Genomic DNA, 22,064 nt, shown 5'->3' with positions numbered 1-22,064 from the left:
TTGTGTGGGTAGAATCAGAGTTTTAGTTTTGGGTTCTTAGTAAATTTAGCGAAAGAAATATACTCATTCAAAGCACAATAAGTTACTATCATTTTTTAAATTTAGAATCTATAAATTCAAAATTCGGATCCTTATTAATAAGAAGCGATGTGATCAAAGACACGTTCAAATAATGAACTTTAACTTTCTTGAAATTAAGTTCAATTGTTGCTTTTATTGTCACCATTATCAATATCAATGGTGAAACAAACATTTTGATTTCGTATATGTGGGCAGAATCAGAATTTTAATTATATATTTTTATTAACTTTAAAACTCAATAAATTATATTTCTAAAATTTTGAATCTACAAATCCAAAACTAAACAAGAATATACACTTTTATACTCGACATATACGTGCAACGTAACGTATGTGCAATGAGATATAATTAATTTTGTCCGTCTTCATCGATTTAGGTGAATAAGACAAAAGAATCAACAATATTCTTTTATGTAAAATTAGTTACGTTACTCAATACTAAGCTTAAATAGTATCAAATAATTTATATTTTTAAACAAGTCATATACGTGTAACACACGTGCGAAAAAATTGATATATATATATATATATATATGACATAATTTTGTTACTCTCATGAATGATGTGGAATAAACTTAAATGAAGCCATATGATTAATGATAATTTGTATATAGTGAAACTTTACTTCGATTGAAATTGAAGTCTATATATATCGTTGTCATTGTTGTTATTATCAGTGGCGAAATTAACATTTACAAATTATATACATATACAATTATTTTTTGTTCATTAAAGATTTGATATTCATATTCAAATCTGATTAAATTTGAATTTATTCATTACAATAGAATCATTTCTGAACACGACATACACAATAAAATTATTTTCATTCCTAAATGCTCAAAATCAAAACTTTTAATTAAAAACGAGAATCAAAATCATTCTACCGCAACTAATGTTAACGAAGATGAAGTAATGTACTTGTACTTAATCACAAGTTGATGAGTAGGACAAGTGCAGAAGCTAGTTCTACTGCAGTAAACTTAGGTAGTAGAGTAGTATATATAATAATAGCTTTAAATTTTAATTGTAGCACCCAATTAAATGCATGCATGCATGCAAAAAACAATTAACACTATTATCGATTGTGGGAATTAAAGAAAGTCTCCAATAAATGGGGTTATTTTTTCATGCTAATGCATTGAATTACTAAATGGATGTGATAGGAGAGAATGTAGATATCAAAGTGGAAATTAACTATAGTATACTACTAATTCTAATTTATCGTGACATATTTTTCTTTTTAATCTGTAAAAATTTAATTTTGTTAAATTTTTAAAATAATTTTAATTTATAATTTTATATTTTATCCTAATTAATTACTTAATTCTATAGCTATAAAAAATAGATTTTTTTCTTAAATTTTGTATTCAATCATATACTTTCGTCTTTTTTCATAAAGACGACCATTTTCTAGATTTATAATAAATTTAACTTTAAATTTGATATTTTTATTATCACAAAAATGACTATATAACCTTAAAATTCTTATTTTTAAAACTAACCACAAATACAATAATGTTACTAGTAGAAAATCGTAAACTTTCAATAGACATCCCATCGAAATTCAGCTTGTCGCTTAGAAATTTCTGATGGAAAATCCGACACAAACATAATTATAGCGATTTTCAATAGTGATATCCCATCAGAAAAGTTACAAACCCCGAGTGCAAAATTTTCTTTTTTTATACTTTGTGTTCGGCCACACATTATCACATAAATTAAGATAAATAGAATATATGATAAAACCAAAATATAGATGCATATATACTAGTAGTAAGTTGTAGAAGCATATTGTAACAATAATAACATACTCAATATTAACTTTACAAGTGTCATCTAAAAGATACGTAAAATATACATAAATCTTATTACTACTCTATAGAGCGATAAAAGATATTATTTTTCGATAGATCCTCAAAATATATAGTAGTAGTAGAAGGATCTCCGACTGATAGTATAGCTAGGGTCAGTGGTAGGGGGGTGGGGGTGGGGTGTATCAGTGATTAGTGTGTGAGAAAAGAGGCAACAGTTGCTGTGTGAAAGTGGCAGGGACAACAGCCTTGTCTCTACCTTCTTATGTAATGTCCCTTTTAACTCTATTTAACCCCCACACCTCTTTTTTTTTCTCCTTCCAAGCTTCGACATATATATATTATATAAAAATATTAATTAACAAGCTTACATAGTCATTAATGTAATCTACTAATATTAATTGTCAAGTTAATTTCATAATTTATCGTCTCATTTTATGTGGTGATATTTGATTAAACTCTCTATCTTGTAGCGCTAACAAGTGAAGAAAGCCTTTTCATTTCAATTCATAAAAAACTTTGTAAAATCGACAAACAACATATATAATACATAAATCTGCCATTCAACTTAGCTTTAGCTAACATCTATGCGCTTCAATTTTAGATGTGCACAAGTAGACACTTAAACTTATTATAAAAATTGAACAAATAGACAATACATTCGTCTTACCTAGCGTCATACTTGACAATTTTGTGTCCTACGTGTATTATGCTATGTAGGACGCATGCACGTGTCTGTTGCTTGTTCAGTTTCATATAAATTTAAGTGTCTACTTATGCACACCCAAAGTTGGAGGCATAAATATCAGTTGAAGCTAAATTAAAGGGTATATTTATGTATTATGTATATCTTAAATGTGAAACGGAAAGAATATTACTTACAACGGAACTATAAAAAGTTGAGGTGAATACTAATTTTGATCGATTAATTTTAGTGCCCGTTTGGATTGACTTATTTTAGGTGTTTTTAATCCAAAATAGCTTTTAAGCAGTTTTGAAGTATTTGAGTAAAGTTAAAAAGTGCTTATAAGCACTTAATTTAAAATCAAAATAACAAAAATAAGCTTATGGCTTTTGGCTTATAAGTCATAAGCCAAAAGCCAATCCAAACAGGCCCTTTGTTTCTACGACTCTCTTTTGTACACATCTTCGATTTATTTCATGTGTCATCGATACAACAGAATATAAAAGGGAATTAATGACTTTATTTTAAATTAGCAAATAGCAGAAAAAGTACTTGTTGCTAGTTTTCTAACTAACTTTGTACGTAGCTTTGATTTCATTATTTAAAAGTAACTTTTTTTGAAGAAACAAAAAAAAACCATGGAAGTACCAGCTTATTGGAGCAAATTTAATTATTATTATTATTATTCGTTTTGTTCTTCTTTTTTTTTTTTTTAGAAAAGAGTAATATTATTATTATTTGAAGATTTTTTTTATATTTTTTTGGTTAGAGAGGACATATCAGAGGAACAGTTAATGGTACCTTTATTTTGTCATGGGCAAAATGTACGGTCACTGAATTTAATTTAATGCATTAGAAAAAAACGAATAATAACTGTACTGTCTCTAATTATATTTTGTATATTTGTACCTTAATAAACCTTATATATATGAATCTTCATTATCTATGACGATGTTTCATTAAAGTAAAATTCAAGTATTATATTAAGAGGTTTGTTTTGATGCAACATGTAAGTATACAAGTCTCCTCGCTTGTTTATATTTGAGATCGACAATTACGAGCAAGTATAATATCGTTTCAATTTTATTGGATATCCCGAAGGGACATATATCTCTTGATTACATTCCAATTCATCATGATAATTCCTACATTATTCACCCTTAAGGCCTTAACTAGATCGAAGTTTCAAGTTTGAATTTCTGGATCAAATGAAAAGGTTCATACTGGTCGTCGTCTCCAAAAGTAAATCATGTAACTTGTGAATTCGGATCTAGTCAAGCTTCAATGTGGGAAACTAAAGAAAAAAGTTTCTACATTGATGTGAAGATATAAAATTAGTCTCTTTATATAGTCTTGTATAATTCTCACCTCATTAACTTACTTTTGAGATTAATATCCTTTTTATTTTATCAATCCTTATTTCATTTACTTTTTGATTTTCCACCGAGTGTTAGATAAATATCTGGATTCTCGCTGGAAAAAGTCTCACATTGAGATAATATATCGCTTCCTAACAGAAATAACTAGACTCGATCGAACTCAAAATTTCTCATTAACAATAAAGTAATATACCCTTGAATTAATTACTAAAATCCACATTAATTATATAACTTTTTACCCTTGAATCTTGGAATGTCCTAGTTTGGTCCCAATTGCCAAACATTTGCATAGGGATTTAATACAAGTTATACAACTAGTATATACACTAAAGAAAGCAAAGAAATGATAATGATGAGGTGGGGGTGGGAGGAGTTGAAACAAATGCGTGACAAATATGATTTTGTAGACATATATAATGTGACACAACAAATTATAAACAAAGTGCCATACAGAATAAACAAAAAATAAAAAAACTAGTTGTATACATAATATATATATATATATATATGATATATAATATGTGCTGGAAAATAAACGTGTAGACGCCCTAAAATAAGAGCTAAGTGACAGATAATAGCTTAGAGAGTGATACTCGTGAAAGGAAGAACCCTGGCTGGATTCCCGTGATATTATCTTAAGCCTAGTTAGGCGTAATTAATTTATATATACTACTATAGTACTGAAAAATAAATGTAGCAAGGATTCGTTCCAAAGATATATATATATATATATATATATATATATTGTTTGATTGCAATAGCAAACGACTATATGATAAAGAACGCATGATATAACATAACAAGAAAAAATATTTTTAGAAAAAAACTTGACGGTGTTATAGTGAAATGTTGTTACATGTGATGTGGTGATTGTTATATATAGGGCTCTAGCTAAGGTAAGAGTAGAATATTAAATTTAAAATTTAGTTATTAGCACTTAAAGTTGCAATTTTATAATTTATAACCCTTTTTTTTATTTATTTATCAAAAAGGTTTATTATGCATTAATAACTACATTTATTTTAGCTAGTATTAGTAATTAGCATCTCGATAATATTCGGTTTTTTTAAAAATAATCGACTAGTAGCTTCACATTTTTAAGGTCTACGTTTTAAAGTCACATATATATTATGATAAATTTAGAATCACAAATTCTAAAAGTTATCAATGCTTATATTATATCATGTCATAAGTTATTGTTATAGTAAAGGAACAATTTTATTTCTTAATCAAATTCATTAAGCAAGCTTACGCCATGTTCAACTATAACTCTAACTCAAGCCACCCTTGGCCCATCACCGAACTTTGTTATAGGCAGGATATTGACGTCACACTCCAATAATCTTTTTCCTAACACTTACCTCATGCAATTACATGTTACGTTGCTCTTGAGAATCAACTCATGGCATTGACTCTAATATAATCATTTGTTGGATTAATTACAAGAGTATAACTTTATTTCTTAACCAAACTCATAATTAAACAAACATCACTCTCGATCATGACTTTGGCATAATTCATTCCCCATTCATCATCTAAGACTTGCATTGACATTACTCAGAAATCTATTTTTTCTTAAATTCCATATCAATTTAAACTATGTTGTATGAATTTAAAAATAAATAAAAATATTTAGACTTTATTTTTTAACCAAACTCATAATTAAACAAACATCACGCTCGATCATGACTTTGGCATAAGTCATTCCCCGTTCATCATCTAAGACTTGCATTGACATTACTCAGAAATCTATTTTTTCTTAAATTCCGTTTCAATTTAAACTATGTTGTTTGAATTTTTTTAAAATAAAAATATTTAGATGTAAATGAGGAAAATGTCAAGGTAGTCAATGAATGGGCAAGTTAAGTACAAGAAATTAAAGTAGATTGCCATTTGGCAGAGAAGTCACATGTAAGTCGAAAAATAGTCCAAAAAACTCCATAACGGCAAATCAGCAAGTACTTCTGCCACACTGCAAATTTGAAAAAAAATGCAGACAGAGACTAAGATCGATTCGTCTTAATTTATGTGATATTTTCTAATTAATCACAAAAGATAACAATATATTTTTATATTTATTAATAATTTAATTTAAAATTTATCATTGTATCCTTGATTAGGGGCGCTTACAATTTAAATAAAAAACGATCCAAACCGATTAAATAAACTGATTTTATTTGAGTTTGTTTAGTTTTAACTTTTTAAAAATCGACCATAGGCTTGGGTTCGATTTTGTTCGTAAAAAAGGAAGATTTATCTATGTATCCCAGATACATGTATCTAGTGGTGACTGGCGAGTAAGATTTATCTATGTATCCAAGATACATGCATATATCTAGTGTGATTCGCATATATAAGAGATACATGACTATCTCCCTCCACATCTCGCTCGCCTCTCTCCGTTTTATAGAATATCTGGTAACAAAAATACATATTTCTAGGGGTATCTTCCTCAAGATCTAATAGAAAATTCTTAATTATGTATAGGACAATGGCGAGCGGGATTTTATCTATGTACCCCAGATACATACGTATAGATACATATATCTAGTGTGATCCCATTTGGATATAGTATATCTCGAGCAAATTACACCTAATTTTGATCCTCTAGATCTCGAGATACATGTATTTGGATATATTTGGACACACCAAAATATGATAAGATTCTTAATATTACAAATTAGCGTATATCTAAGTAATTAGCTCATAAACTAGTGTCATTTTTGTAAGTTTCCGATTGATTAAACACTTACCTTAAAATGTTAATTTGAGCCGGCCCAAAGATAAGCCCAAATAAAGGCCCATATTGATGGAGGACAAGAAATTTTCAAGTCCCCCAATTTAACAAAAACTAACTTTGCCGCTATAAACTTTGCTCCCCATTTTTTTTGTCCAAATTCTTAGAAGTAGAGAGCCATAATCGAAGAAGACAAAGTTCCAGTAGCATAATCACTTGTAAGCATTCGTTTCATTTTTCCTTTTAGTCGCAGTTTGATGTTCATAGTTGTAATTTTACAGTATGCACACCAGGTGTTTGATAAAATGCGTAGCAGAAGTGTATATCTCTTATGTCAATTGATATTTTGCTTTTAGTTTGATAAATCATTGTGAATTGAAGTTTCAAATTGTGGGTGTCTTGAATTGATCGGTAAAGCAGAGAAAAAAAATTGAGATGTGAAGAAAAAATGTGATCTTTGCTATAATAGACAGTGATTCTTGATAGAATAAAGATTGAAGATTTGCTGTGAACTCCAGCCCAGCATGATAGTATGTATATATGGTAGTGCATGGAGTAATTTGACATGTAAAAGCATTAGTTAAGTGCTGAGGTTCGTAAGCAAAGTTATGTAGAAACATTAGATAAAAATTGTAGAATTATAGTAGAATCTTCTTCTTTGTTCTCCTCTTTCATTTAGGTTTTATTGCTCTTTTCGTAACCGTGTTTTCAAAGGTGCGCTTAAGCTCTGAAGCAAGGCTCAAAACGTGTTGAGTGCTTTGCTTAGCTTAATGTGTGCTTCAATGTCGTCATCAAGACTCTATCTAAGACATACTTTTCTTGTCAAGGAGCCTCTACTGAAGTGGCGACACTAAACAATTGATATTTCATTTGATCCTAATATTTTTTTCCAATTTCTTTGTCCATATATATGGTATTTATGCTTATAATTAATATATATATTTCAACTGATATATCTGTTTTTTCTCCATTTGCGCCTTTCTTAATCAAAGCCACACACTTTATTTGTGCGTTGTGCTTTAAGCCCCAACGGACCTTAGATCTTTTTTGCACATTTCGCTTTTGATAACACTGTTCATGGTGCGTATGGAATTTGTTTTGATATCCTATTGGAGCTGATTGAATATGCTATTGCCTGCTTCGTCACTGCCCTTCACTATGCCTTGCTTAGATCATTTATTTGTGCTTGGAAGTGACAAGTGTAGAAAGAATTAACGTCTATGTTCTGTTAAGATTCTACTATGATAAGTTCATATGATGCCGCTAAATTTTCATTTGCTAGCCATACCATATGATTTGAAATTCTTACAATAAAGTCGAGTTTTATTTTGTTCCTATTTTTGTTTCCTTCTTTTTATGAAGAGTTGATCTATAAGAAGCTTCATGGCATCAAGTAGACCGCGAGGCGGCAGCTTTTCCCGAAACATATCTAGTGCAGCTACAACTCAGATTCCTGGAGTTAAGCTTGGTCCAAATGGCACATCATTTCTTTCATCAGGCATACCAGATCTTGACCGTAATTCCCACTACACTTCTTTTAGTGTCTCTTTTTCTTTGTCATTATTATTTCTCTTTCTATTATTACTAAAGAAACATATATGAACTTTTGTTCCATTTGTTTGTTATATTATCTTTTCAGAGATTTTGGGTGGTGGCTTTACTTTGGGAAGCCTAGTCATGGTTATGGAAGACGCTGAGGCCCCTCATCATATGCTTTTACTGAGAAATTTCATGTCTCAGGGACTGATTCACAAGCAAACCCTACTTTATGCCAGCCCAGAAAGAGATCCACGAGGCTTTCTTGGAACTTTGCCTAGTCCAATGGCTTCTAAGGAGGAGAAGTCTCATGAACGACCTGCAGAACAGGTTAATACCTTGCTTTCCCAACATCATAATATAATATTATATATGAGTGTATCGTACATGATAATGTAGACCTTGTTGGTTCCTATAAGTGTGAACTTTTAGATCCACTTCAATTCACAGGACGCAAATTTAAGAATCGCTTGGCAATATAAGAAGTACTTTGGGGAACAAAATTCAGAGGGCCAAAGAGGTATGAGCACACTTGAACTCATACGATGTATAATGATTATTTTCCTCTAGATATTGATTTCAGTTGATTAAGGTATTTCTTTTCTTGCAAAATCCAAGTTCAAGTTTGTTTCAAATTGGTCTTTGTCATGTGAAGAGGTGACTAAAGATATCTATGATATCATTTACTGGTTAAAGTGTAAAGAAAGAGGAAATGGATCTTGTCACGAGTCTGCTAAGGGGAATCTGTTGTGAGATTGACTCAATAATGCCCTAGTGGAACACAGATGAACCTTTATGTCTCTGGTGATACGTTCAACAAAATGATGCTTTTTGAAGTGCCTACTTACTATTTTGCAGTTTGCTGAAAGCCACGATAATATGTTTCTACACTTAAACAGCTTGTAAGTATGAGTGGCACTGAATGTAGAAATAGTTCTGCGACCAAGCTCTCGTACTGAATAGAACTTTTTGCCAGTTGAGACTTTCTTGTCCAGGATTTGGGTGTTAGTGATACTCCAGTTATGTTCATGAACTTTACTTCTAAAAGAAATTCTCAAAGGGCATATGTTTGACTATTAATCTGGTAGTCTCTGTTGATTTTTTAACTCCTTGTTTCTGTCCACTTGACTCTTGAAATACTATCATCCATTATAAAGATATAAAGACTGGCAGTTTGAAGACTTGGGTCAATAAGCATTCTATGTGTGAGTCATGTTTCTGTAATCAAGTACTTTGTGCAATGCTCTCTTTGTAGTTGCCCTCTCTCTATGTAGAAGATTTCATATTCCTTTGTTTGTAATTATGCTGTTAATTGAGAGTGAGATTTATGCTGAATCTGAAGATTAGCGTGTGCATTATATATGCAGGTGGGAAAGCTGAATATTGCAACGATTTTGACTTGCGAAAGCCCCTTGAAAGGCACTTCTATAGTGGGCAGCGGGTTGATTGCATTAGTCTTCGAGATTCTCCGAATCTAGCGCCTCTACTTGAACGTTGCTCAACCTTTTCAGCTCAAATAGCAAAGTATTGGCATATCCTTTTTTCATACATTCAGTTATAGTCATGTTGGCTGTGATTTATGAACCAAAATTGCTATTTGTCAAATGTCAAGTCGGCCAATCAAGGAATAAGGATACTTCAACTATAACTGAATATGAGACGGAATAGTACTTTTTGTTAGTTGAATCGTGAAACAATATGTGATATTGTTAATCATTCTTTTATTCAAAAACATCATCGTTGCATCTGAATTGAGAAACAATTACCGTTTCATGAAATATACACACACACATATGATTGACATCATTAAGCTGGTGATTTCATTGAGAAGAACTAATAAATTACTGATAATGTTAATGAAGCATCAAATTCTGCTATTTTTTGTCAGTTTGGCCCCTTCCCGATATTGCTATGATCAGGATGATCTTTCAATTTGTTGTTTTTGTCAATTAAGTTCTGTTACCTGTTTGAACTATATTGGTGTGAATTTTGTTTCTGTGGCTCCTTTAGTTTTGATTATATAGGATTGATCTGTTGAATATGTTGTAAGAGTTTCTCCTAATATAATGTCAGATCTGATGACAACATCACATGTGCCGGTCGTATTGCCATTCAGTCACTATGTTCACCTCAGTGTGACTTCTCTGACAAGGTTATTTTCTGAATTTTGGTAACTTGTAGTCTAGTTTATGCTTGTAACTTTTTTGCCTGTATTAATCACTGACCACTGTGGGACTAACTAGGCTGTTAAAATCATGGTCTTTTGTTGTTTGTATAAAGGTGGTTTTCTTTTCTGGGTGAGTGTGGGAAGGAAGGGTGTCACGTAAGAACAAATGCTTGATGAAACTGTTTTGTGCTCCATTTGGGTTCATGTTTCCCGGTGTGACTGACTGTTCATTGCAAAATTTGATGTTGTATTTGCATCTCGTTGTAGGATTGGGAGATGCTCTCTTTTATAAGATCCTTGAAAGGCATGGTTCGATCTTCAGGTGCAGTTGCGGTCATATCCTTTCCACCCTCACTTGTCTCACCAGCCTTTTTAAAGAGGTGGCAGCATCTGGCTGATACCTTGATATCTGTCAAAGCAATTCCTGGTATACCTTTGTTTAATTCATTAAAGAAAGTTTCATCTTGTTTTAGTATAAAAAGTGATAAAAGCTTGCTGCAGATGAGGACAAAGAATTGGCAAAGCTCCTAACTGGTTACCAAGACATGCTGGGCCTTCTGAGTGTACACAAAGTAGCTCGCATAAATACACAGGTGAATAACCTTTTTTGCATCAACTACAAGGTTTGATGCCGTCGTAAAATTTTCTGGGGCACACTTTTCTTTACTTAATGTTGATAATGGGTAAATGAGCTTGACTTTTAGTGCAGATTCAGATGATGCTTGGCTTTTAACTCAGAGAAACTAAACATTTTTTTAAAAACATATACGAGTTGACTGAATGGACTTTATTCTTGGCTTTTAGGCTTCTCTCTTTCCTTATCTAAAACTTAAGTATGATTAAGGTACATGAATATTATCAGAAATAATTGAGAAGTACCAGTAAGGTGGAATTCAATGATAGGCTTTGATAATTGCAGAATAAAACACTTGTTTTGGAGCTTTAATCAACATCCTTGTGTGTGCGCGCGTGTGTGTGGATGATATTTCTATCCATCAAACTTATCAGATAAGTTGATCCAAATCTTATAACAGGTCCCTGCAATTCTGGAAGCCACAACATTTTCAATGAAGCTGCGAAAGCGAAGGGCATTAGTTTTAGAATGCCTTAATCAAGCCCCTGTTGATGGTTCAAGTGGAAGTTCATATGGTACTTCTGGTAGTTGTTCTGGAAGTTCTAAGACTGGGAACCTTGACTTCTAGTTAATATTATGCGCGAGATTCCAATTTCTCTCAACCTATTTCATGCTGCAAATGCTGGAATTGCTGATCTATACTTTGTCAGATTGCAAGGTTATATGAAAGCTGGATCTTGCAAACATTCTTGTGTTTCTGTCACATATTCTCTGAACTTCATCAAAGAAAGCCGTTCAAGAAGAGGATTGCCAGGACGCGTAGTTTTTCTCACTGTATTATAGATTCATAGTGCTTTACAGTAGCAAGATTTAGTTTACGATTATGACATGGATTCATAGCGGGAGCTTTAGTGCATCGGGCTGCCCTTTTTTTCTTTTTCTTTCTATTGTATTGAAGGATATGCATTACAGTAACTTATCAGTGTTGATAACTCCCACTGTAAGAAGCCTTTCATTAATTAATCGTTGTGTCTGCATTGATTCTGTCTATCATGCTTTGATTATATTTGTTTTGAACCGAGGATTTATCAGAAACAACCTTTCCACCCTACAAAGGTAAGAGTAACGCCTGCGTATATCCTACCCTCCTAAACCCCACTTTTTGGGATGACATTAGTATGTTGTTGTGTGGCTGCATTAAAGATGGAAGACTTTCAACTATTTCCAATATTTGAGAAAGCTACTCATAATACATCATATATGTTCTAAACTAATATATTGAAAGGATATCCTGATGCACGAAGCATCCCGTGTTCATGCATGGTCCATGATAGGGCCGCATTTCGAGGGTCTGTTTCTAAACTAATGCCATTTTATGCCCAAAACATCATAAACTACTAGAATTACATGAAACATAACTCTTAGGTAAGGTTGTTACACTCCACCTTTCCCAGACTCCACTTGTGGGATTATACTAGATATATTGTTTTTGTAAAACTCGGAATCACTCTGCTCGAAGGGTCTTACCAACGTCAATGACAAACCGGTATTTAACGTCCCCTTTGGTGAGACGCTGCAGTGCAGTATTTACATAATCCATTGGAATGACTTCAACATCTGCTGTTATATTGTGCTTTGCTGCAAAATCAAGCATTTCTTGTGTCTCTTTCATCCCTCCTATCCCACTTCCAGCTACAAGCTTCCTTCCTGTCATTATACAAAGCATAGGAGCTAAGTAACCGTTCATTCTTGCACATAAAAAGGGCAGCTTGATGCACTAAGCTCCCACTATGCCCCTGGGAAGGGCCGGACGATAGAGTCTTTTGTACACAACCTTACCCTGCATTTCTGGAAGAGACTGTTTTCACAGTTTGAAAAGGAAACAGGTACTACTCACCCATAAGCAATGGAAAGACTGGTAGCTCGACGGGTTTGTCAGGTGCACCAAGAAAGATAAGCTTCCCGTGAGACTTCAACAGCCCGATCAGTGGATCGAGGGGATGATCAGCAGAGACTGTATCAAGAATGCCATCCATTGTACCTATAGCAGCCTATGAATACAGGAATCAAAGTTGAGTACCAAAATGTTATTTTTATGACAGTAGATGGTACAAGTACTAAATTACCTGCAGCTGATCTGAATCAGTGCTAACCAAAAACGAATCAGCACCAAGACGTTCAAGAGCTTCGTTCTGCTTTCTTCGAGATGTACTAATCACAGTTACCTTTAGCCCCATGGCCTTGGCAAACTTGACACCAACGTGACCAAGTCCTCCAAGGCCTACTACACCAACATGAAGTCCTGGTTTGTCCAGTCCAAAGTATCTCAACGGGCTGTACATTGTAATCCCAGCACAAAGCAGAGGGGCTGCAGCAGCTAGGGGTAAGTTTTCTGGTACATGAAACACGAAATGTTCATCGATAACAATCATGTCCGAGTAGCCTCCATATGTTGGTGTTCCATCATTGTAGATTGCATTATAGGTAGCTATTCCCTTGGAGCAATAATTCTCAAGATTGTTCATGCAGTCTTCACAAGATCGACATGATCCACAGTATCCCCCGACAGCAACTTTCTCTCCAACGGTGAACTTCTCTACCTTGCTACCAACCTCAGTTACTTCGCCCACGATCTCATGTCTACATCCATCAATTAAGCTATAAGAGTTAGAATTCAATTTCAACTATGAAAAACTAATAGAGCTATTGAACTTGGAGATTGCAAAGAATGATTATAAATTGAGACAAGACACATAACTTGACTTCAACTGACAACTAAACACTCTTAACTTTGAAAATGAACATCTAGACACTTCAAATCGTTCACACTTTGTCTCGTGGACACCCAATGCTGATGTGACACATAAACTTTGGAGGTGTCTAAATGATCATTTTGTAAGTTGGAGTGTTTAATAGCATAGGTCAAAATAATGTTGTCGAGAATCTAAAAATTGAGACGATACCCGGGGACTGGAGGGTATAGAGAAGATCCCCATTCATTCTTCAGCTGATGAATATCAGAATGACAGATACCACAGTAAAGAACCTTCAATTTGACATCCTTATCGCCCGTTGCCCTGCAACCACATCATTTGAAAACCGAAAGAATACAAACATTAATCAAGATGATCACAAACAAAATCTTGTCCTAGAAGAGGGACCATTCCAAACATTTGATTGTTTAGATGGACGTTGTGGTTGAAGTCAACTATAGTGTGAACAACAACTACAACATATCCAGTGTAGTCCCACAAGTACGTAGAGACGTTTCTGATAGTCATGAACATCATTATTATTAAGGAAAAAAACATGATAAAAAGGATGTATACCTTCTAAAGAAGTTGAATGGGGAAAGGAATCCAGAAGTGTCTCTAGCAGCCCAACCAAAAGCCTCAACAGGGTGCATTCTTGATTTTTTTTTTTACTAAAGTGTTAAGTGATTAACTCTATATTATTATGGTGTTTTAAGTATGGTACAAATTGCATTTAGTCAATTTTTAGGGAATTAAATTCTTTAAAAAATTTGCTTTGTTTACTACTAGAGTTGTCAATATGGACTGGTCAGTTTTAAAAAGTGTTCTTTTGAATGGACCTTAAACAAAACATATTTGGCCTTCATAATTGACTTGAGAATTATGCGACTAACAAAACATTTTTGTTTAGTTTCCGCTCTTTGTTCAGTACTTGTTTGAATACTGAAATTTGAAATCTCTGATTAAAGATGGAGGTACCCTCTCGTAATCTTGGTTGGTCATCAAACAATGGTTGACATTGAAACTGACAAATAAAATATACACCCTCATTTTTAGTTCAAGGGAATGAGATCAAGAAGTTGTGATTTTTCTTGTAGTTTACTCATCTTTCTGAAGTATCAAAAGTGGCAAAACTCATATATCATTGTCTCCATACTCCTGCTATGTTTTTTTTTTTGATGACGATGGCATCTTGACCAATTTTCTCGCACCTCGACTAATCCATCAGGTATATACTATCTCTCACTAGCACAATGTACAAGGTAACTTGTTCCGAGAAAATGTTCTATAATAAGAAATCACCTAATACTTTTCACCGCGTATGAAAAACTGAAACTTGCTTCATTACCAGAACTTATCATTGAAGATAAAAGACTGCAATTGGTTTCCAACATTTGAGAAGCCACTCAAACTTTATTATGTATGCATTTTCTTTAGTAATGTTCCACAAGAAGAAATCAAAAGTCATCGTTTAACGCCCAAAACATCATGAAATACTAGAATTACATGAAGAAGAACTCATAGTCGTCTACTCATCTGGTTTGAGGGTCTTAGCAACGTCAATGACAAAACGATACTTGACATCAGCTTTAGCGAGACGTTCCATTGCAGTATTGACATAATCCATTGGAATGACTTCAATATCTGCTGTTATATTGTGTTTTGCAGCAAAATCAATCATTTCTTGCGTTTCTTTCATCCCTCCGATCCCACTTCCAGCTACGAGCTTCCTCCCTATCATAATACACGATTCTCGACTTATTTACACTATAACTAAGAACTAAAACACATTCCTTGTATGGTCATGTCAAAATCTAGATAGCAAGAGTAATGTACTCACCCATAAGTAATGGAAAGACGGGTAGGTCGAGAGGTTTTGTCACTCCACCGAGCATGATAAGTTTCCCATTAGTCTTCAATAGGCCGATCAACGGTAGGACAGGGTGAGTAGCAGCAACTGTATCAAGAATGCCATCCATTGTGCCCATAGCAGCCTATGAATACAAGAACCATAGTTTAGTACTACAAGTCTACGAGACGTTATTCTATGACAATACACATTTGTTTTTCATTTTAGTTACCTGTAGCTGATCCGGATCAGAGCTAATCAAAAACGAATCAGCACCGAGACGTTCAATAGCTTCCTTCTGTTTACTTTGAGACGTACTAATAACCGTCACCTTTACCCCTAAAGCCTTGGCAAACTTAACACCAACATGACCAAGTCCACCAAGACCTACTACACCAACGTGAAGCCCCGGTTTATCAAGTCCAAAGTACCTCAACGGGCTGTAAGTTGTAATTCCAGCACAAAGCAGAGGAGCTGCAGCAGCTAGGGGCATGTTTTCTGGGACACGAACAACGAAATGTTCATCAACAATGATTATGTCCGAGTAGCCTCCGTACGTTGGTGTTCCATCATGGTACATTGCACTATAGGTGGCTATTCCCTTAGAACAATAGTTCTCGATATCGTTGTTACAGTTTTCGCAAGATCGACATGATCCAACTAGACACCCCACACCAGCTTTATCTCCAAGTTTGAATTTCTCCACCTTGCTACCAACCTCAGTTACTTCACCCACAATCTCATGTCTGTATTAGAATTTTTACACTATCAGGTCACTCAAAAGATAACTAACGGTAACCAACCATAAAACGTAGGATTAGTGACACTAAAAATAAGACAAATTACCAGCTACAAGAAGTCAAGATATAATGAACTGCAAGATTCTCTTTGTATTGTCAGTGTATATAAGTTAAATCGTTAATGTTTTGACAGAGGACAAATTTTTTGCGTGAAAACGTAAATGAACTTACTAACCTCCTATTTACTCTGGCTGCTATAACTCAAAAAATACTTCATCAGAATCAATAGTTTCATTTATTTTTCTTTGAACTTCATACAGTTGCAAAACAACTTCTCTTATTTAAATTTATGGTGATACCGTAGCCAAGGTCCATCAAAAAAAAAACCTCTATATCTTTGAGGTAGGGGCAAGGTTTGCGTAAACTACCATCTAGAGACCCCACTATTGTGACACCCCAACTTAAGATAAAGAAGTCCCATATCGGTAAAACACATAAGAGATGTTTGATATATAAGTAAGCAGACCTTATCCACTAGTGATGCATTTTAAAGTCGTGCAGGCCTAGGCCCAAAGCAGACAATACTACTAGCGGATTGACTCAAAAATTGGATAGATTCGATCTATAGTCATTAGGACCTCCTAAAACAATCTACTAAATTCATCGAGTTGTTCCAAAGGATCAAAACCGTCATAATTTGAATAATATAAGATTTGAGAACATACCCAGGAACCATAGGATATTTAGAAAATCCCCATTCATTCTTCAATTGATGAAGATCAGTATGACAAATACCACAATAAAGTATCTTCAATTTCACATCTTTATCACCAGTAGCCCTGCAAACACAAAACAAAAAATTAACCAAAACCTCGTAATTCGTCTATCATATTATTTTGTCGTAGTTACTATATTTATTTCTGTTACTTTTTTTTTCTGGACTGCTTTACTATCAAAAACAACCTCTCTACATTCCTCGGACTCCACTTTAGGACTATACTGGATATGTTGCTATTGTATTAATAAAAAATCTATATTGAATGTTATTCGACCGTGTCAGATCCTTAAAATAATTGATAAATATTTTTGAAGAGTCCGATCAATAATACCTTCTGGAGAATTTAAAGGGGGAGAGTGTTCCAGAAGTGTCTGTAGCTGCCCAACCAAAAACCTTTACAGGGTGCACTTCTTCTGGTGATTTTTCCATAACTCAATTCTTGAATTTTTCACTATTGTTGAAAAAGTTGAATGGAATAAAGTTGTGGTTCAAATATATAATAGTAATATTGGTGGTGGAACTATAGAAAATGGGTGAAATAATGTGCAAGTGATGGGCTGGCTATTCATTGGCTATTCATTAATTAAAGGTTTAAATAAATAAACATGTTTTTATTTTAAAAATATGCAAATCTAAATTTAGTCGGATCAAATTCGGATATTAACATGAATTACAATAAGATGATTGAGATTGTTTTATTCTTGGTTAGAGGTTTTGAGCTCGAGCCTCTGAAATTGGATAAGATCTTGTTGAAAGTGTTATCCCCAAAAAATGAACGAACACAGATTTAATCTGACTTAAATACGAATACGGAACGAAAAAAGAAAAGAAAAGTGTGGAACAGATTGACGTCATTGGTGATGTATTAGAGAACTAAATTCTTCAATAGTGTTGCCAATATGGACTGGTTGTTATGATGTCTAAAAAAAGTGATGTTTTTGAATAGTCGTTAGACAGAATATATTGATTTTTTTTAATTTTTTTTTTTATAATCGCAATATCTGAACATGCTTATGTTTAATTTTGCTCATAAAATTTGAACGAATTGAAAACAAGTCATCTAATATTTTTTATTTTGATAGAAAAGTGGGCTTGAATCTCAGAATTTTCAACTGAATTTATTAATCACTAGGTTACGCACGGACCTAACATTGACCATCTTAAATGGGATGGTTAATTCTTTAACATAATTTAGACAAGTTAATCATGTTTGTTATACCGTCATTATCCTGTCATTTTCTCTAAAGTAAAAAAAGGTCAATGAAATTAATTATCTTATCTTATCAAGTTCATAGTATTAAATAATAATGTGAACACATGGATTTATTTTGAAAATGACTTTGGAAATTGGAATCCAATATTGTTAGCTGATTATAAAAAAAATAATCGATAATTATAAGTGTGTGATTCTCTAAATAAACAATTACATATTTGTATATGTAAGTGTTTGCGATAAATTTTAAACATATGGAAAATAAATTAATCACACAAATAAAATCTGAAGAAACATAAATATTTTATTGATAATAGTGCGGGTAGAATTCTGTTCCTTCTTGATTCTCCTCTCATAAGGTTTATTCATGATATGAGGGCCATTAGTGGCGTATTTCTCGAACTAGAATAATTTAGATTTGACTTCTATATGAATATTCCATAACTTTTCTGGAATATATCGATATGTCTTTTAAGGGAATTTAGTACCCTTTATATAGGCATGAACTAGGGTTTAGGGTTGAGTAGCTTCCAAGAATTCTAATTGAAATTGAACACCATCTAGAGTCCCAATTCGAATTGAACACGTCTTGTAAAATCTCACAAAATTTCAATGTCTACACTCTACAATAGGTCAAGGAGCGACTATTTTATTTTTACACATTCATTTATTTAAAATTTGAAAATTACAAAAAAAAATTAGAGATGAAATCGTAAAAAAAATTGATCAGATTAACAGTGCTTATAAGTCACAAAATCATAAGTCAAGAATGACCAATTTATAACTTTCATCTTATTTTGATAATAGCAAGAAGAGTGATATATTTGGCGAGCATCCGTGAAGAACACAAGCAAACAACAAATTATTTGTCTTTCAAGTTGTGAATAACTTACATAACTAAGCAAAGACACTAACATACTAAAACAAGACATCTTAAAAAACACACACAACATCAAGAAGATCAACAATGATTTTCAAGAACCAAAAAAATTTGGTTTTGAGATTAAACATTGTTCATTTTTTTGCCCATATCTAGCACGAATCGATACTTGACATCGGATTTAACAAGACGTTCCAATGCTGTATTCACGTAGTCCATCGCTACGACTTCAACATCTGGTGTTATGTTATGCTTTGCTGCAAAATCTAACATTTCTTGAGTCTCTTTCATTCCTCCCATTGCACTCCCAGCAATTGTCTTCCTTCCTGTTTTCCACATTATACACTTATACTTCAATATGAACTTAAATAGTTTAAAGAGTACGTAACAACAACGGTAATCTGGCATAATATTTAAACAGACACTTAAACTTGGCCTTAAATGACAAGTAAACATTATATTTCAACTTTGAGAGTGCATATCTGGACATCTCAACTTGGTCTCAATTGACAACTAAACACTCCAACTCGTCCCCACTGTGTCTCGTAGACACTTATGCTGACGTGACACATAAATTTTAGAGGTGTCTCACTACTAAACAATCACTATTCTCCCATTGGAAAATGTGTGTCTATTCCGATAAATATTTTGATTGAATTGGTGGGAAAAATAATAATAATAATGTTTTCATACAGAAAGTTTCTCACTATTTCATTGAAAAATTGTTTTTCACCATGCATTTTTCTAGTAAGTTGGTTCGGTTGGAAAATTATGATCTATAGCATAACTTTCCAACTAATCAGCCGTGGGAAAAACCTTTGTTTCTAGTAGTGTCTAGATGATCGTTTTGTAAGTTGGAATGTTCAACTGACACAATGAAAATGAGTTGAGGTGTCTAGACGTGCATATTTTATATTTAAGACTAAATTTGAATGTATATTGATGTATCATGACCAATATACAAAATCGAACTATAAACATTAGGACTTATTTATATTGTGTTCTATCTTTAGCTAAGTCAACTTAGAATTCGAAGAGTAAACTTACCCAAGATTAAAGGAAACACTGGCATTTCAAGTGGTTGAGGAATTGCACCAACTATAACATGTTTACCATGAGGCTTTAACATACCAAGATATGGTAAAAGTGGATGAACTGCTGAAACAGTATCAATAATTCCATCCAATGTGTTCATTGCACCCTGTTACATTAATTCAAGATTTTTAAAAAAAATCATAAATTTCAACTAGAGGTGACAAATCGGCTCAATCTTTTAATAACCCGTCCAAGTTTAAACAAGTTAAGTTATGATCAGTTTGTTGATTTGGTTGAACCTAAAATGATCCATCATGATAGTGTAACACGACAGGTTAAAATGCATGTTTGACCAAACTTCTAAACAGTCAAATGTTTTGTATCTCACTTTACAAAAAGATTTAATTTGACAAAGTAGAGGTACTTGTTCAAGTTTTTTTTTTCCTTTTTAAAAGTGTTTTAGTAGCAAAAGTTGAAAAGAAATAGTTTGTCTCCGGAAGGTCTTTTGAAATATTGGTCAAATACAACTAGCTTGCACTGATATTGGCAAAAGCATTTTTCAAAATGATTATCAAAACACAAACTGTTTTCTTTAAAATTACTTTTTGAAAAGTAGTTATAAGTAAAAACACTTTTCAAAATAAGTAGAATTTTAAAGTTTAACCAAATAAGCTAGATTTGAAACATGTTATGACTCACTTTTGACCTATTTTGACCAAACACCAACTTCGAATGGACTGAATCATGATTCGTTTATTAATTTGATCTGACATGCTCAACTACCCCCCTATAATTTAAAACAACATTGCATAGACAAAAATCCCCAAATTATACAAACCTGAATTTGCTCAGGATTGTTGCTAAGTAAAAACTTATCCGCACCGAGATGTTTAAGGGCTTCCTCTTCTTTACTAGGAGAAGTACTTATAACTGTGACATTAGCCCCAAAGGCCTTAGCAAATTTCACAGCCATATGGCCCAGCCCACCAAGGCCCACAACACCAATGTTCAAACCAGGCTTATCAAGCCCATAATATTTCAATGGGCTATAAGTTGTGATACCAGCACATAACAATGGTGCAGCTTCCATCGGTAAATTCTCCGGCCAACGGACCGCGAAATGCTCATCGACAACCATGATATCGGAGTAACCACCGTACGTCATCGTTCCGTCGATGTACATTTGACCATATGTTTGTATTTGTTTGGGACAATAATTTTCAAGATCATTTGCACAATTGTCACATTTTTGACATGATCCTACTAGACATCCAACACCAATTTTGTCACCAATCTTAAATTTATCAACTTTGTTACCAACTTCTGTCACTACACCCACAATCTCATGCCTATAATTAAAAAAATGAAGTAAAAAAAAAAGGGTACATAAATGTTAGTAACATTGATAAATTAAATAGGAACAAGTTGTAGTAGGGACATGGTGTATATTGTATAGTTATTGACTCTGTTGTTAGTTCACCTACATTGGAGGTTAGCATTAAATGCTAACTTTATTACCCACTCCCTCCCTCTCTCCGTCTGAAATTATTTGTCATGATGTGCTTTTACACATCCGTTAAAAAACATAATTTAGGAGAAGTTTCTTATTATTGTACCCTTATTTATGTCTTAAAATACAATCACTCTCCACAAAATATTTACTCTATTTATGTGTCGTCTCAATTAATGGAGTTGTGTGTAGTGTTCAAGTACAATTGCTATACTTCATTTGTCTCAATAATATGTGCGGAAGCTCGGGGACTGTGATTCTCTTTTACATGCCCCTAAAAACATTAATTAAGAGTTCTTTTTGGGACTATTTTATGCTTTTATATATATATATA

The 22,064-nt window shown here is 33.2% G+C and overlaps 4 protein-coding genes across 4 annotated transcripts in view; 1 reads left to right on the top strand and 3 right to left on the bottom strand.

Moving 5' to 3' along the window:
• Positions 1-6,794: 6,794 nt before the first annotated feature.
• On the top strand, positions 6,795-12,013 carry LOC102596336 (elongator complex protein 4). The gene is made up of 9 exons (XM_015311228.1): positions 6,795-6,913; positions 8,058-8,211; positions 8,335-8,561; positions 8,682-8,751; positions 9,599-9,755; positions 10,305-10,383; positions 10,666-10,825; positions 10,900-10,991; positions 11,433-12,013. The coding sequence occupies exons 2-9, from the start codon at positions 8,079-8,081 to the stop codon at positions 11,598-11,600; spliced, it is 1,086 nt and encodes a 361-aa protein (XP_015166714.1). The 5' UTR covers positions 6,795-6,913; positions 8,058-8,078; the 3' UTR covers positions 11,601-12,013.
• A 163-nt stretch (positions 12,014-12,176) lies between these two features.
• Positions 12,177-14,947, bottom strand: LOC102596010 (probable mannitol dehydrogenase). Its single transcript, XM_006353084.2, has 5 exons — positions 14,302-14,947; positions 13,936-14,049; positions 13,099-13,612; positions 12,870-13,023; positions 12,177-12,679 (listed from the first exon to the last, which is right to left on the bottom strand). Exons 1-5 carry the CDS (start codon positions 14,376-14,378, stop codon positions 12,477-12,479), a joined length of 1,062 nt encoding a protein of 353 aa, XP_006353146.1. The 5' UTR covers positions 14,379-14,947; the 3' UTR covers positions 12,177-12,476.
• Positions 14,948-15,105: 158 nt separating this feature from the next.
• Positions 15,106-17,642, bottom strand: LOC102595669 (probable mannitol dehydrogenase). Its single transcript, XM_006353083.2, has 5 exons — positions 17,424-17,642; positions 17,040-17,153; positions 15,807-16,320; positions 15,566-15,719; positions 15,106-15,459 (listed from the first exon to the last, which is right to left on the bottom strand). The coding sequence occupies exons 1-5, from the start codon at positions 17,519-17,521 to the stop codon at positions 15,254-15,256; spliced, it is 1,086 nt and encodes a 361-aa protein (XP_006353145.1). The 5' UTR covers positions 17,522-17,642; the 3' UTR covers positions 15,106-15,253.
• A 1,516-nt stretch (positions 17,643-19,158) lies between these two features.
• LOC102595339 (8-hydroxygeraniol dehydrogenase-like) overlaps positions 19,159-22,064 on the bottom strand; it is a 4,408-nt gene continuing 1,502 nt past the window's right edge. Inside the window, exons 3-5 of the mRNA XM_006353082.2 lie at positions 21,059-21,569; positions 20,233-20,386; positions 19,159-19,511 (exon numbers count right to left, since the gene is read on the bottom strand). Of these exons, the coding sequence (XP_006353144.1) occupies positions 19,309-19,511; positions 20,233-20,386; positions 21,059-21,569 (868 nt within the window). The 3' untranslated portion in view covers positions 19,159-19,308. The remainder of the gene's footprint in view (positions 19,512-20,232; positions 20,387-21,058; positions 21,570-22,064) is intronic.

Source organism: Solanum tuberosum, unplaced genomic scaffold, assembly GCF_000226075.1.
Source record: "Solanum tuberosum cultivar DM 1-3 516 R44 unplaced genomic scaffold, SolTub_3.0 scf00152, whole genome shotgun sequence".
Classification (NCBI taxonomy): Eukaryota; Viridiplantae; Streptophyta; class Magnoliopsida; order Solanales; family Solanaceae; genus Solanum; species Solanum tuberosum.
Note: the sequence above shows the minus strand (reverse complement) of the source record. Positions and strands in the feature narration are given on the sequence as shown.